General features: G+C 37.3%; 1 protein-coding gene across 2 annotated transcripts in view; it reads right to left on the reverse strand.

Moving 5' to 3' along the window:
• Positions 1–9,897: 9,897 nt before the first annotated feature.
• col5a1 (procollagen, type V, alpha 1) overlaps positions 9,898–17,035 on the reverse strand; it is an 89,367-nt gene continuing 82,229 nt past the window's right edge. The window contains exons 64-66 of one of the 2 annotated variants that reach the window (XM_055052720.1): positions 16,701–16,769; positions 12,836–13,069; positions 9,898–12,712 (exon numbers count right to left, since the gene is read on the reverse strand). In XM_055052720.1, the coding sequence (XP_054908695.1) occupies positions 12,566–12,712; positions 12,836–13,069; positions 16,701–16,769 (450 nt within the window). In that variant the 3' untranslated portion in view covers positions 9,898–12,565. Of the gene's footprint in view, positions 12,713–12,835; positions 13,070–16,700; positions 16,770–16,825; positions 16,895–17,035 lie in introns of both variants that reach the window. The other variant, XM_055052719.1, reaches the window with a different exon arrangement.

A 17,035-nucleotide genomic window follows, 5' to 3' on the forward strand; every position in this document is an offset into this window, starting at 1 on the left:
GATATTAATGAAATTTTAAAGATCATTGTGATTTTGTAAACGTGTCGGGTCTGGTTGACCTTTTGACCTTTAAATTCTCATTGATATCTTCAAAAGCCAAAGCAGCACAAACAAAGAAAATTTGCTGCACAAACGGCATCGAGTTTATTGACATCAATTTTGTCTCATTTCAAGGAGGTGTGGGGGCCAACACCTGGACGTCATTTTTCCCAGATGACCCAGACACGTGGAGGTCCAAAATCTTCTCCCTGATGCGCGAGGAAGCGGCGCATCTGAGGCGTCGACTCCAAATTCATCAACAAACCTGCATTGACCCATCCGACGTTCACAACACCACAGCACCGATTGGGCTTTCCCAAATTGTTTGTGAGCACAGCGTGATTTTCTGGCTTTTAAGAAAGAGAAGAATCGTCTCAAACGCCTTTCGTCTTCACGGCGCCGGCTGTGAGGGTAGACAGCCGGTGGACAGGCTTCACATGAAACGGTGATGGAGAAGCCGACAGCACAACAGCTGCCCAGCAGCGCCATCATTACCTGCTTCTTTCTGCCAAAAGAAAAAAATAAACTGTCAAAAGCTCGAGAGAGAGAACAGAAAAGAAAACCCCCAGCTGGCTGGTTATTTTTGTATCTGAATCAACACTGCCAGCCCTGAGGTAGTCGCCCTGGCGGGTCCAGCGGTGTTCCTCTGACCAGTGCGCCGCGACCACTGAGTGGAACTCCTGTTCTGAGACTGGAGCGTCTCAGAGGTCGTGTCAGGCTGTCCTGCAAATCACATTAGTTCTCGCAGCTAGCTGCGTTCTTCATCGACGCACGAGCCGAGTGATCCACCGCTAAGAGTTGTCTGTTTGAGGTTTTGGAGGGGACAAGCTCGGTGACGAGCTTGTCAGGTCGTGTCAGGTCGTTCTGCCTGGACCCTCCTGCTGGGAACCAGCAGGAGGGTCCAGAGACTCGCTGCTGGGAACCAGCCGCTGCCGCCGCCAGGGGGTCAACTCAGGACTGCTCACTGCTGACCCACGTGTTGGGTCATTCTGCCGCTCTCGCTCTTTTCGTTTTGCTAACTAATCATTTATGTCCGTTTTTAAGCAAACCTTTTGATTTATTGCCTGTCACAACAAGCAATAAATCAGTTAAAAGTATGATAAATGAAAGTGAGCTCAGCCATTTCAATGATTCTTTGTTTTTGTGTCTCTCTCTCTTTAGTGTAATGCACCAAAATCATCCAGGTGCATTAAACTATCATTTCCATTTTATTTGTTGTTTATTCATATTTGTAAAGATGATGCGTTTCGGGTTGAGCAGCAGAGTTCAGGTCGGTTGGAAACCTGGAAAATTGTCAGATGTCGAACACGTCTCAGTGGAGACAGTGTGATGGTGTGATGACATTGCGCAGCCCGTGGCACTGCTGCGTCTCCACAGTCTGGATAAAAAGAATAAAAGAAATACTTCATCAATCCACAGGACTCAAAAATTAGAGTCCTTTGTTTCCTTTGGAGGAATGATTTCCTCTTCGCTCGGCGGCCTTTCGGGGCATATCATTACAAAACACATTTCACTGTGGATAGCATCGCTCTCTTATCAGGACTTGAGAAATTCTTCCCCAGGATAAACCGGACTGGTGCATCTGCAAAGTTCTCTTCCTGATATCCTGTCTGCTTTCTTTTGACTTTGCTGTCACATCAGCCAGAAAGTAGCGTCTTGCAGGTTTGGTGTTGAAAGGGGCAGTGCTGTGCATTTTGCAGACTGATGGCACGCCCGGCACAAACAAAATGGACGCAAACGACAATTTGTGACTATTCAACCTCCTTGACTCTAATGATGGTTATGAAAAAACACAAAACAATAAACTAAATATACATTTATCTTTAATTAAACAACTAGAAAAATTAGGCCTTTTCTTTCTTAGACAGGAAAGTTTAAATTGTTGTAAATCTAAATCTTAAAATGCAAAGGAGTTAGCGTATGGCCAGCTAATTACTTTGGATGACTAAAGATAAATATTCAGCCTTTTCCCACCAGTAAGAAGAGGTTTTGTGTCAATCTTTAAAAGACCAATTTGGATGCTAAAAGATATTTTAATTTGTTTATTGTAATTCTGCTTGAATTAAAGATAAAAGTTTCCATCTGCATCTCCCACGTGTGCTGGCGGGCCACACAGAATCAATCCGAGGGCTGCAAGTGACCCCCGGGCCACACTTTGAACACCCCAGTCAGTTTTTTCTAGAAATGCAACAAAAAACATCTGGCAACATCACCATTTTTTAAGGAAGTAGGTAAAAATATTCCTTTACAATTTAGATGATTTATCAGGTGAAATTATAAAAGATAAGTTTGAAATCCCAATAAAATGCAATAAAGTTCGAGGTTTTAATTGTGTGGGTGAGTGACTTTTGCAAGGAGTCAATACATATAATACAGACAAGAACATTATGGAGCAAAACAATAATGTAGTTTCAGTTTACTACATATATATAATATATTTATATAAGTCATAATATAATATAATATGATACATATTACAATAAAATATGTTATAATATATATATATATATATATATATATATATATATAATATATATATATATATATATATATTATAACATATTGTATTATAATACAATATTATAAATATATAATATAATATAATATAATATTATAATATAATATTACAATACAATATGTATTATATATATATATATATATATATATATATATATATATATATATATATATATATATATATTATAACATATTGTATTGTAATACGTATAATATTATATTATGTATTATATTATGACTTATATAAATATAATTTAATATATAGGCTATACATGTATATATGTAGTAAACTGAAACTACATTATTGTTTTGCTCTATGATGTTCTTGTCTTTGTGTTTCTTAGATTATATTCTTTCATTACAGCCAAACTATCTACACACAGGCAGTGATTGCAGTTACTTTGAAAAAGTAACTTTTATCAGATTACTGATTACTCCTTGAAATAGTAACTTAGATTACTGACTCCTTCATTTGGAAAGTAACAAAGTGACATTAACAGTAACTATTTTAGTTACTTTCAGCAGCTGCTAACAACAACAACGCTGTGAAAATCATATTGATCTATCAATATTTAACAGCAAGTTATTTTATAATGATTACATCAACAATACTTAACAGCAAGTTATTTTATAATGATGACATCAACAATACTTAACAACAAGTTATTTTATAATGATGACATCAACAATACTTAACAGCAAGTTATTTTATAATGATTACATCAACAATACTTAACAGCAAGTTATTTTATAATGATGACATCAACAATACTTAACACCAAGTTATTTTATAATGATGACATCAACAATACTTAACAAGTTATTTTATAATGATTACATCAACAATACTTAACAACAAGTTATTTATAATGATGACATGAACAATACTTAACAACAAGTTATTTTATAATGATGACATGAACAATACTTAACACCAAGTTATTTTATAATGATGACATCAACAATACTTAACAGCAAGTTATTTTATAATGATGACATCAACAATACTTAACAACAAGTTATTTTATAATGATGACATGAACAATACTTAACACCAAGTTATTTTATAATGATGACATCAACAATACTTAACAACAAGTTATTTTATAATGATGACATCAACAATACTTAACAACAAGTTATTTATAATGATGACATCAACAATACTTAACAAGTTATTTTATAATGATGACATCAACAATACTTAACAGCAAGTTATTTTATAATGATTACATCAACAATACTTAACAACAAGTTATTTTATAATGATGACATCAACAATACTTAACACCAAGTTATTTTATAATGATGACATCAACAATACTTAACAGCAAGTTATTTTATAATGATTACATCAACAATACTTAACAGCAAGTTATTTTATAATGATGACATCAACAATACTTAACAAGTTATTTTATAATGATGACATCAACAATACTTAACAGCAAGTTATTTTATAATGATTACATCAACAATACTTAACAACAAGTTATTTTATAATGATGACATCAACAATACTTAACACCAAGTTATTTTATAATGATGACATCAACAATACTTAACACCAAGTTATTTTATAATGATGACATCAACAATACTTAACACCAAGTTATTTTATAATGATTACATCAACAATACTTAACAGCAAGTTATTTATAATGATGACATCAACAATACTTAACAGCAAGTTATTTATAATGATGACATCAACAATACTTAACAGCAAGTTATTTTATAATGATGACATCAACAATACTTAACAGCAAGTTATTTTATAATGATGACATCAACAATACTTAACAGCAAGTTATTTTATAATGATGACATCAACAATACTTAACAGCAAGTTATTTTATAATGATGACATCAACAATACTTAACAACAAGTTATTTTATAATGATGACATCAACAATACTTAACAGCAAGTTATTTTACAATGATGACATCAACAATACTTAACAGCAAGTTATTTTATAATGATGACATCAACAATACTTAACAGCAAGTTATTTATAATGATGACATCAACAATACTTAACAATTTATTTATAATGATGACATCAACAATACTTAACAAGTTATTTTATAATGATGACTCAACAATACTTAACAGCAAGTTATTTTATAATGATTACATCAACAATACTTAACAAGTTATTTATAATGATGACATCAACAATACTTAACAGCAAGTTTTTACAATGATGACATCAACAATACTTAACAGCAAGTTATTTTATAATGATGACATGAACAATACTTAACAAGTTATTTATAATGATGACATCAACAATACTTAACAGCAAGTTATTTATAATGATGACATCAACAATACTTAACAGCAAGTTATTTTATAATGATTACATCAACAATACTTAACAACAAGTTATTTTATAATGATGACATCAACAATACTTAACAACAAGTTATTTTATAATGATGACATCAACAATACTTAACAACAAGTTTTTATAATGATGACATCAACAATACTTAACAAAAGTTATTTTATAATGATGACATCAACAATACTTAACAACAAGTTATTTTATAATGATGACATCAACAATACTTAACAACAAGTTATTTTATAATGATGACATCAACAATACTTTAACAAAAGTTATTTTATAATGATGACATCAACAATACTTAACAGCAAGTTATTTTATAATGATGACATCAACAATACTTAACACCAAGTTATTTTATAATGATTACATCAACAATACTTAACAGCAAGTTATTTTATAATGATGACATCAACAATACTTAACAAAAAGTTATTTTATAATGATGACATCAACAATACTTAACAGCAAGTTATTTTATAATGATGACATCAACAATACTTAACAAGTTATTTATAATGATGACATCAACAATACTTAACAAGTTATTTTATAATGATGACATCAACAATACTTAACAAGTTATTTTATAATGATGACATCAACAATACTTAACAACAAGTTATTTTATAATGATGACATCAACAATACTTAACAACAAGTATTTTATAATGATGACATCAACAATACTTAACAGCAAGTTATTTTATAATGATGACATCAACAATACTTAACCAAGTTATTTTATAATGATTACATCAACAATACTTAACACCAAGTTATTTTATAATGATTACATCAACAATACTTAACAGCAAGTTATTTTATAATGATGACATCAACAATACTTAACAAAAGTTATTTTATAATGATGACATCAACAATACTTAACACAAGTTAATGATGACATCAACAATACTTAACAAGTTATTTTATAATGATACATCAACAATACTTAACAACAAGTTATTTTATAATGATGACATCAACAATACTTAACACAAGTTATTTTATAATGATGACATCAACAATACTTAACAGCAAGTTATTTTATAATGATGACATGAACAATACTTAACACCAAGTTATTTTATAATGATGACATAACAATACTTAACAACAAGTTATTTTATAATGATGACATGAACAATACTTAACAACAAGTTATTTATAATGATGACATAAACAATACTTAACACCAAGTTATTTTATAATGATGACATCAACAATACTTAACACCAAGTTATTTTATAATGATGACATCAACAATACTTAACAGCAAGTTATTTTATAATGATGACATCATCAATGTGTCTCCAGTCATAAGGTTGAACTGAAGGGGAGATTGTTTCATGGTTACCACAGTAACCACAGTTACCACAGTAACCATTAAACAACATCAAAGGGAAAAAAAACGTAAGTAATTTGTGCGTGTTTTTGTGTTTCTACTGTTTGCAAGGGACTTAATTGTCATCCGTCCGTCCGTCCGTCCATTCGTCCATCCATCCCTCCGTCCGTCCATCCGTCCGTCCGTCTGTCCATCCCTCCGTCCGTCCGTCCATCGTCTGCTGCTAATCCAGGTTCGGGTCTCGGGTGAAGCAGCTTCAGAGGGGAGGCCCAGTCTTCTCTGTCCCCAGCCACTTCTTGCAGCTCCTCCGGGGGAACCCAAAGGCGTTCCCAGGCCAGCTGAGAGACACGGTCCCTCCAGCATGTCCTGGGTCTTCCCTGGGGCTCCCTGGGACCCTGGTGAGGGACCTCATGGACGTCCATGAGACATCCCGACCATAGTCTCAAGTGGCTGTGAAGGAGCAGCGGCTCTAGTCTGGGTCCATCCCGGATGACCGAGCTTCTCACCTGTCTCTGAGGGAGAGACAGGTGAGGCTCTCTACCCTTTTCCGACTTGGGACCATGGCCTCGGATTTGGAGGCACTGATCCTCATCCTGGCCGCTTCGCACTCGGTCCAGTGTTCCACGACCAGGACAAGAAGCACAAAGCTTTCCAGACTCCGAGGTTCCACTGTCCAACAGACCCGCCTCTCCAAAACGCTCCCATCGATCCTGCTTCACCCCAGACCCGCTCTCTGGAAGAGACCACACCAACAATGCTGAGGAGAGTTGGACATGTTTTTGTCTAGATGTTTGTTCATAATTTGTTTTTGTTTGAAATTGTATATTTTAGCATTATTAAAATATCCAGGAGGGAACCAGTATCTTAATGTCCCTCCCGGTACATGAGACAAAAACATGTCCAACTCTCCTCAGCCGTTGGTTTCGTCTCCTCCGGCATCTTTGGTTCTTTCCCGGGTCTTTTCAGTCTTGATGTCGGCTGCCTCTTTTCTGGTTTTGATCCTGTTCATCTTTAATTTCAGGGCAACGATTTCCTTGTTTAGCCTCGTTGTCATTTTCGAGCCAGCGGCGTTCTCTTCTTCTTCTGTAATGTACTGTTGGCTTGTTGACTGATCGATGTTGGTTTTTGACAGGTGTTGATTCTCTCTGACCACGTCCCTGTACTCTCTTTTAAAGATTCAATTTTTGCTCTTGACTCCTCCAGTTCGTCGGTCAGAGCCCTGATCCGTCTTTCTTGTTCATCCTCTTCGTCTCTCAGCAATTATTTCTTCGATCAAGTTATCGATGGTGGAGTCTTCTTCCCGTTAGATTTTGGAGTTTCATGTTAAGTTCCTCCAGTGATTCTTTAAGGAGGATATTTTCCTCCATCTCCTCGCACCGTCTCTCTAACATATCCACAGTTGCAAAAGTCAAATTTCTCTCTTCCATTGCTGTCGTGTTTGTTTAAATCTCATGAAATCGCAAATGAATTTCTCTGTCGAATCTTGGAATATAGAGACAGTCACCAGGAAGTATTCTCTAATACTTCCTGTCATCTTCTTTGTTATTTCTGCCAGTAGTAACATCCAGTTGTTGATCACATGACACATGATGCGAAAAATGTGTTTCTGTTGTAGTTTTGTGAAATACTGGTTTATACAGTTAGAAAACCATAAAATCACCACAAGGCGACATCAGCAAAATTTAAAATTTTCGACATATTCTTCCTCTTGTTACTGTTGCATTTCTAGACGGGAATCATTTTTTGGCGACCCTCACTGACCTGAAACGAGAGAGGTTCGGTCTGACTTCATTTCATACACTGTTCTGTTAACGTAATCTCAAGGTTTCCACCGTAAGTTGCCAAATTACACTCGAGTTGGTCTTTTTTTAACATAACATTTTTATATTCTGACTTGTTATTATCATGCTCTCAATCTACTGTCCTCTCTCCGGCTCATGCATCCCACCGTTCTACTTTCCGTGTGGTTCACCATGTGACTGTGAAACCAAAAGAGACCAGCCCTTCCTATTTTATCCCCATTTCACAACCTATTTACTGAACACGTCCCACTTATCATAACTGCCTTTCCGATGTTGCTTTGTGCTCATACAGAGATTTGACTTTGGTTTCACTCACTCAGGATGCTGCCACTGGCACTTTGATCATTGTAAATTCATCCTGTAAACACCGCATTAAATATTAACGATGGTACCAACCTTTTACAAATAGAAATAAATAGTTATATATCAAGTTTGCTGCACTGGGCTTTTATGCGAGGTTTTCTCTTAATGAGATGCTTGAAGTGCTGCACACATCTGATCAAAGCAGATTATTGAAATTAGAGGCTCACGACAAAAGTTAACATAACTTATATATATAGCAAGTTCACTTGCTAAAAGAAAAAGGGGGGAGGGGAAAAACCTGCGGCAAATACCCACATCCAATCGCGCCGTGAATAATTTACAACTCAAGATAGCAAAATGCATAGAAGTGCGTTAATTGTGCATTAACTGTGCATCAATCGCTGCTGCAGCTGTTTTCATATGGACGTGGTTCGCTGCCCAGGGCAGCAGAAACATGGGGGTAGCGTGTGCTTTTGACTGAATGAAATTTATGAATATCCCCCCTCAGGTACATGTGGCTTATTACTTTGAATTCATTTAATTTGCAACTTCAGATTCAGCCACGATTAAAGCAGTGCTTCAGTGGGTTTCTGAAGACTCTGGCGAGTCTCTACTTTAAAATCAAAAGCATTTCTACTCATCACATCTGAACCCAATGTTTTTACACCCAGTCAAGATTCTTTAAAAGTCAGTTTGGGTTTTTTTCTATTATGTTATTCTTTAATCTCTTCGTGAAAACACAAAGATCACACTCTTTTGGTTTTGACAGAAAGACCAGCTTGGATGCCCACAAAGCAGGGCGCTTAAGCTGAATTATTCTTTTACTGATGCCGTTGGAGATGTGTGAAGCATTTATTAATTTTTTTAGTTTCAGAAAACAGACAGATTGCAATTATTTACAAAATAAATAATCTATTTAGTACTTCATGTAGTCTGTGTTTGTGCCTGTCTGTTTCAGTCTCTCGAGTTCGTCTAGGTCTATGAAAAAATGTTTTTAAAAAGCACAATGCGTTAAAGCAAATCAATTTTTTTGTGTGTTTCTTTTTTTTTCATAATATAAATAATTAAAACACAGTTTGCAGAATAGGCCTTGTTGAGGTAGTGAGTGTGGAGCTGAGGTGCCTTGGAGGAAGAGGCTTGCCCGGGACTGTATTAAAGCGAGGACCGCCACTGATGGTTTCAATATATGAAAAGAAAAAAAAAAAGAGGAAACTGATGAAGATGTGGCTGCTGTTCTTCCTTCTTGTGGTATATCTGTGGAGCCAGAAGTGTGTTATAACACATCAAAAGACATGTAATAAACGACAAAAGGCGCCCAGCTGTTCATTTACGCAATCCCACCGAAAAAGTTGCATACACAGCTATCAGATTACAAGCAAACAAAAAAAATAAGTAAGTCAGAAAAATGTTTTGGCCGACTGCATGTGTCCTGAAAATCGCCGTTGAAGAGGATTACTGTGTCAGGTATCGTCTGCACAATTTAATCTGTGCTTTCCAGTGTGCATGTAAAGAGCGGGAGTTTTACACTTTCACTATTGGTATCATTTATCATTTATTTTTAAATATCACAATAAATATACTACATATGGACATTGGCTTTGGTAAGAGTTACAAGTTCATCATTGTTTGTTTCTCCACTTCACACACTCGGGACGTGACCTTGGTCGCTCGTCCCGTCGGCGGCACCGGCAAAACGGATGTATCCTGACGGCACGGGGGCGGAGGGTGAGGGGTCATGGGAGGTCGCGGGGTCGCTGTGTGGAGATCATGTGGCTCAAACAAACTTGTAACACGAGGAAAAAAACTTTACAGTTTCATGCATGCAGATAGGTTTTAATGCTTCAAAAGAGATACAGGAGTGGGATGGCCACAGTAAACTTGAATTTATTGACACAAAAAAAACCCAATATGATCCTCTAGGCTCTTCACCCTTAAAAACACAGGTTTTTTTTTTTATCTTTTTTTTTTTTTTGACAAGACTGTGAAAACAAAACAAAACAAAAAGAAAACAAAAGAAGGACCATAACAGACATTACAAGTGGAAATCTACAAAATGAAACATAGCAACGACAGCATCGATGCTGGTTCTGGAAATTTACAAAATAAATTTTTTCTTATTATTATTATTATTGCTGTTTCTTTATTTATTTACTTATTTCCCACCCCCCCTATCTTGCCATCTGATTCTTTTGAGAGCAAAAGTGATAAATGTTGGATGTGCTGCGACACCGTGAAGAACAGAGCCGAAGATCTACAAGCGTATAGAGTTATCTTAAACAGCAAAGGTTCAAGTCACGTAAAGATTTTTTTTTCTTTTTTTCCATCTTTTTTTTTTTGTTTATTGGGGAAAAAAGGGAAACAAAACAGACCTATGTATAGAGAGCTGTAAAAATTCTGTGGTAGATACTAGTGGTCATAAGCATAAAGAGTGCATAGTTTGAACAAAAAAAAAATAAAAATAAAAGCATTGAGACATGAAGAAAACCAACACTGCATGAGCAATATTTTCTAATAAAACAAAAACAAACTAGAAAGGCTAATTTGGTGACTTTTCAAGTTGTTGACTCCGAGTCACGTAAAGCTAAATATTTAAGTGAAAATCCTTTGGATAGGGTGCAATAAATCCCTTTTGACCCGTTACAACATGTCCATTTTGCCAACTCTACCAGCCCGATTCGGAGCAGGCGATCCGTACGTAAGACCAAAATGAGAAAAGGGGAGTGTGTGTGTGTGTGTTTCAGGGCGGGGGGCAAGGGGTCGTTCTTTTCCTCTCGTCTTTCCAAACATTTGGGACAGGCCTTTTCTGATCTGTGCGGTCCATTGAGGAGGTGTGTGGGAAACCTTAACAGAGGGAAGCGGCTGCAGCAGATATCCGCCTTGTGAATCGATTCAGCGTACAGGCAGAGGGGGCGCTGTCGAGCAATGTGGGCCGTTATCGTCACAAGTTTTTATCTCTTTTAAGATTTTTTTTTTTTCAAACAACACAAACTTGAAAAACATACATAGCACCACAGAGGAGAGAAATAGCACCTATGTTTTGATTTCTTTTTTTTTCTTTTCCCCCCGTTCGTTACCTTTCACTGCACAGTAAGATGAATATTTCAGCAAAAAAGTACAGAAGCAGTTTATTAACTTAATTACATTTCCACCAGAGTGGGGCTTTTGTTCAGAGGGTACAAAATGAGGGAATGTTTTGTACTTTATATCACAGAACATATGTTTTAGTCTTTTATTTCCAATCTGTTCTTAAATTACAAAAAAAAAAAAAAATAAAAATAAAAAATGAGAGTGTGCTCTACAAGACAGAACTTCTAATTGAGTATCTTTTTTTTTTTCCTTTTTTCTCTTCTATCCTCGATTTGGATGTGTGTGTGTTCGATTTTAGATGTTTTCTCGTTCGTCTACCTCACAATTAGTACAGTCACATGCATGTTTTGAAGCCAGAAGCAATAAACATTACCAGGAGAAAAAAAATATACAGAATGTACTTACAAACATTAAAAAAAAAAAAAATAGGAAAAAAAAATTACTTATATATATTTATAAGTATATAAATATATAAGGTCCATTCCAAAGAGAATGGGGAGACACTTATGCACAAACAAGAAAACAAAATCAAGGACAGAGAAGGTGGCAAAACGCAGGGAGGAAAAAATGGTGGATGTGGGTGGAGGGGCTGTGGAGCGGGTCGTTTGGGGCATGAGATCAAAACAGAGCCGAATGGGATGGTGTCCGTGGGCAACGCTGCGACTGTCTGGAACGGCTGCAGCTCTCAGGGTCGCCTTCGTTGTTTCAGACCAAAAGAATCAAAATCAAATGCGATGACATGGGGCGGGGGGCGACTCGGGCAGGGGAGGCTGCGTGTACGCGTGTGGGTGTGTGTGTGTGTGTGTGTGTGGGTGGGTGTGGGAGGAAGGACGCAAACTCCAGTTTCAAAACTTGCATGTGATAAAAGAAGGCACACTGAGGTTTCAAGGTTATTTTTTCTCTATTCCTTTAGATTTTCACTGTATTCCTGACGTAATTGTGTTTGACTCGTGTCGCTTTGTGGAAACAGTTTTTTTTTTTCTTTTTTATACAAATAGCATCGTCCTATTATTATTTTTCAATTGTTTGTCTTTTCTTTCTGAGAAAACAAAAGTAGGTTTTTCTTTTCTTCTTTTTTTTTCTTCGTCTTCCTCCATTTGCTCGGTAAAAGGTCTCAGCCGATGAAGCAGACGGGCCCCACTTCGAATCCGAACTTCTGCGTGGAGCCGCCAAAATCGTTGAACATGATGTCCACAAAAGGCACCTGCTCCACCTTCGGAGTGTTGATCTCAAGTACTGTCTTTTCGTAGCTCTTTTTCAGCTGTGGAGAGAGAGAGGGCGAGACGGAGAGACACAGAGGGAGAACAGAATTAATTTCAGAAATCTAACGGACCCGGACGCTTCACAAGACGACAAGGACCGGGTGGCCTTTCGTGAAACCTACCGCGCAGCCATCGACCACGGCGCGGATGTAGGGGTTGTTGTCGTACGACATCTCCTCATCGTTGGATCCCAGGAAGCGGATGGCCTTGTCATAGTTGTCCTGCTCCTGGTCGTGCCACGCCACCGAGTGGTAGCAGTTGTACGTCATGTTCTGCCGGGCCGCCGCGCTCAGGAGCCGCAGGAAGGTCATCTGGACGACGCCGATGGGGTTGCCCTCGGCGTCCACGTAGGAAAGCTACGGAAAGAAAAGCGCCTTTTAAAAATGAAGTCTAGCATGCCAGCTTTTACACCGGGATAGGAATAGAAGGTAAATGACACCCTGCAACGCCCTGATAAGTAATAATAATCGGGCTACAAGATGTTATAAAACATCACTACAACCGCATTGCAAAGGGAAATCCTTCAACGCTTTTTCTCGCCTTATGCAATAACATTGCATGTTGCGCCAACTATTACGTAATGCGGAGGTAGCTCTTCTTTTTAGAAAAAGTCTAATAATGTGACACATAATGTAAAACAAACTGTTCATTATGTGCACATGTAAATTAACACTTTGTATAACAAATAATTAACTTTTGGTCGTTTAGTTGCCCTTGGTGTTAACCTACATGTAGTTCATTCAGAATGAGTTCAAGGATTTTACTTAACTATTTCAATAATGCTGTTTTAATAATCGTTTTATTACATTTTAGAGCCTGATTTTGCTGCATTATTCCGAATTGCAGTGTCTTTACATGACGCGGGGTCACAAACCCAAACTGCATTTCATTTTGTGCACAGATTTCAGTGAAATTATCTCAATATTTAAGTTCTTTTTTTTTTAGGTGAGTGTGTGAGGGGATTTCTGGGAAATGGCCAATTTATGGACCCAGACTTAAGATGCAGTCCTACCACTATGCTGTACAGCTCCTCTGAAATACCAGCATATGCTGGATTCTATATAAACTACATAAATCTGTATAACATATCAATCCCAAACCGACTTGAGTATATTTATTTCTTTTACAGTCAATATTCAAAGGAGTTACTATATTATTACCAGCATAATATTATTGTCAGTAGATGAATTGTGAATTGACGTCATTACGTAACCAAATTAACATAAATATGGCATAAATATTATATTTATATTTAAATATAATATTTATGTCAGCCATCTTTGGTGTCAGATTTTTTTTTCTATCTTGCAAAAGGTAAAAGCTAAATTTATTTTATAAATCCTTAAACCAGCATTACTTTGGATTATATGTGTTGTCCTCTGAGTATCATTCAGGGAACTTTGGTATAATTTGTCCACAGTGCAAGATCAAATAAACTGATGTATTGAGCTAATGACCACTGACAGCAAAAAATTGGGTTTTTCGATCACTGTATTCCTGACGTAATTGTGTTTTTTGCTCCCAATGGAATCATCTCCAAATTAAAGTGTTATTGACAAACACAAGAGATTTGGAGGCTTTTAACCAGAGGCGAGCGCTAGTTTCAGCTCTACCGCTGAAGTCAGAGTGTGACTCTGGGAATGGCTTCACAAAGGGCCAGCCTGACACAGAAAGACGAAGAACAAAATAGATTTATCACTAAGCTTCTCCTGACATGGCTGCACACTGGAAATCTGACACACCCTTCATCCTAATATTGATGCGCTATACATAAACACTGTAAGAGACACAATCTTCTGAGATTTCTAAAACTAGAGTGCAAACTCAAAGCCGGCTTGTTTTTTGTAAATGTTTATGAATCATTTATGAGAGTGGGGAATATTGTAACATAACTGCCTGATTCCTTAATGGCATAAATGTATTTTATGTGTGTTGTGTAATGTATGTGCTTACAAGGGGAGGACTGAAGCCTCCAGGCTACAAAAATGATAAAAAATGAAGATGGAAAATCCTTGGAATGAAAGGCAGACCCACCGAACAGCTTATTTAGATGCTAGAGGCATGTATGTGAAGAACCTCAAACCCACACAAGTGTAATTCTCAAAATAGGATATATAAGGTAGTAATGACATGCTAATTGCCTCATAATTATCCCAGAATCCTCCTTTCACCCCCCCACTTTCATGCTCACATTACACAAAACTGAGCTACATCCCATTAAGATGATTACAGGGCTTCATAATCCAAACTGATTTGATACATCTGGAACCAATCCTAGTTGATCCAGTTTATTTTAATGCTCTTAAACGACAATCTGCATACCAACCATCAGGAATCCATTAGATCCACTTCGCCTTGCAGACAAACAGGACTTACTGAGCGTAGAGCGCATGCTGAACATGTGCCATGCAGCCGGAGCAGCAAACCACCTGGTGCCTCGGTGTTTTCCCTCCTCGACTGGCTTTGGCACGTGGTGAGCCGATGCTTGCATGCGCATGCACACGAGATACCCGCAGGGCTGACATTCAAAATGAACGGTGAGGGGAGTGAGGGGCGCCTGGTCCCTTTCCTAAACTTTTGGAGACTTATTTCAAGAGTTTGCAGTGGGTTTTTTTCTTAAAGGGGCAGTAGTATATGTAAAATCGACTTTATTTAGCCTTACGTCACGCTATGATATTATTCCATACTTCAAAAACAAAGCTGGAGTGTTGCCCTAACCCTAACCCTAATTGTTAAATTACAATGTCAAATTGTTTTCAGGCCACATATGATATATGCAACAACTGAAGGCAACATAGTTACTTGCATGAGCTATAAAATGATACTATGAGGCTGGAAAATGCAAAATACTGTCCCATTAAGTATAAATGATTTGTGTTTAAGGCAGATTAAAAAACAGATACATATATTGTGTTATTCACATTCCACCTCACTCTTTGCCCCCGTACACTGTGAATGCAGCCACACATCTCAGGAGAAACGTTACCTCTCGATCATCACAAGTCAACAGACTGAGGAGCCAGAAGCTTCTGAGTGGTGACTGAGTGCCCTGACCGCATTGACCTGGACCAACGCCGACACACTGGGAGTGTGTGATCAGCTGCATCGCAGCAGCAGCACAAAGGGAATTGCAGGATCAGATTTTTTTTTTTCTTTTAAGAAAGAAGCCTAAAGTAATGAGCTTGCGTTTCATGGTCATAGGGTCAAGGTACTGAGTCACTTAAGAGATGCTACTTATATGGAGTAGAAGTATCATGGACTGGATACAGCAGGATGTTTTTTTTTTTTTTCTTTTTGTGAAATCCAATTTTGCATCTAAAGCAGAGGTAGGTGTCCAAAGTGTGGTCTGAGGGTCATTTGTGGAACTTGGAATGATTTGGTTCGGGTCCTGACCTCAAGTGAAAAATGGTGAACAATCTGACAGACAGAACAGAAAACAACTGATGACTCCGTCTATTTTTTCTTTTCATACGTTAACAGTCTGAGTTAACTTATTAAAAGCCCTGTTTATGTTTTGGATCTATACAAATTTTACAAAAATATTTTTTTGGGTTGAGCAGCTAAATAAAAAAAAAAATTAAAATAGAAAGAGAAAATCACAGTAATCTAATTTTTGCATTTTTAACTTAGTGTTCCTTTTCAGCAAGATATAGGACCTTGTTTAAGTCAATAACTCATTAATATTGATGAAAAAGTGGAATAATTTGAATAGTTTGTCATCAGTCGTTTTGGACCCCAGAGCATCACTGACCTAAAGTATCATCCTTCCATCAACCTCTCCTCCATTTCTTTCTGACAGCATCTCTTCTTCATTGTTGCTGGACTGAAGAAAAATGCAGCTCATGCCAAGTCATGCATCATAAATTAACAACCTACAAGCATAGCGCCAGGCTTAATACATACTTCACAGTGCAGAACCAGAACCAGAACCATGCAGAGCCCGGGCCTCGGCCGGGGACTCTGGGAACCGCAGGCAGAGCCACTTACCAGCGAACCTCTCTTGTAGTGACTATACCAAGTGCCTGGCGAGTCTTTGGGCCATTTTGCCATTTTGCTCTGTAAAATATAAGAAGTGTTCAGGGGAGGGAAAGGGACTTAAGAGTCAGGCTTACCAGTTTACCACGTTTGAATTCACTGAACCAGGAACCGGCAGTCTCCTTTACCCAGGATGTGAGCCTAGCCTGGGGCGCGGATCAACAAAAGAAGGCAGAGGAAGGATGGGGAAGAAAGGTGTTAAAGAGAGGAAACAGATTTGACATTAGTCTCAGCCCCGCTCCCCTTTTCAGCTTTTCTTCTTTCTCCTTTTGTTCACCAGTAATGAA

Source organism: Poeciliopsis prolifica, unplaced genomic scaffold, assembly GCF_027474105.1.
Source record: "Poeciliopsis prolifica strain line A6 unplaced genomic scaffold, Auburn_PproV2 SCAFFOLD035, whole genome shotgun sequence".
Taxonomy (NCBI): Eukaryota; Metazoa; Chordata; class Actinopteri; order Cyprinodontiformes; family Poeciliidae; genus Poeciliopsis; species Poeciliopsis prolifica.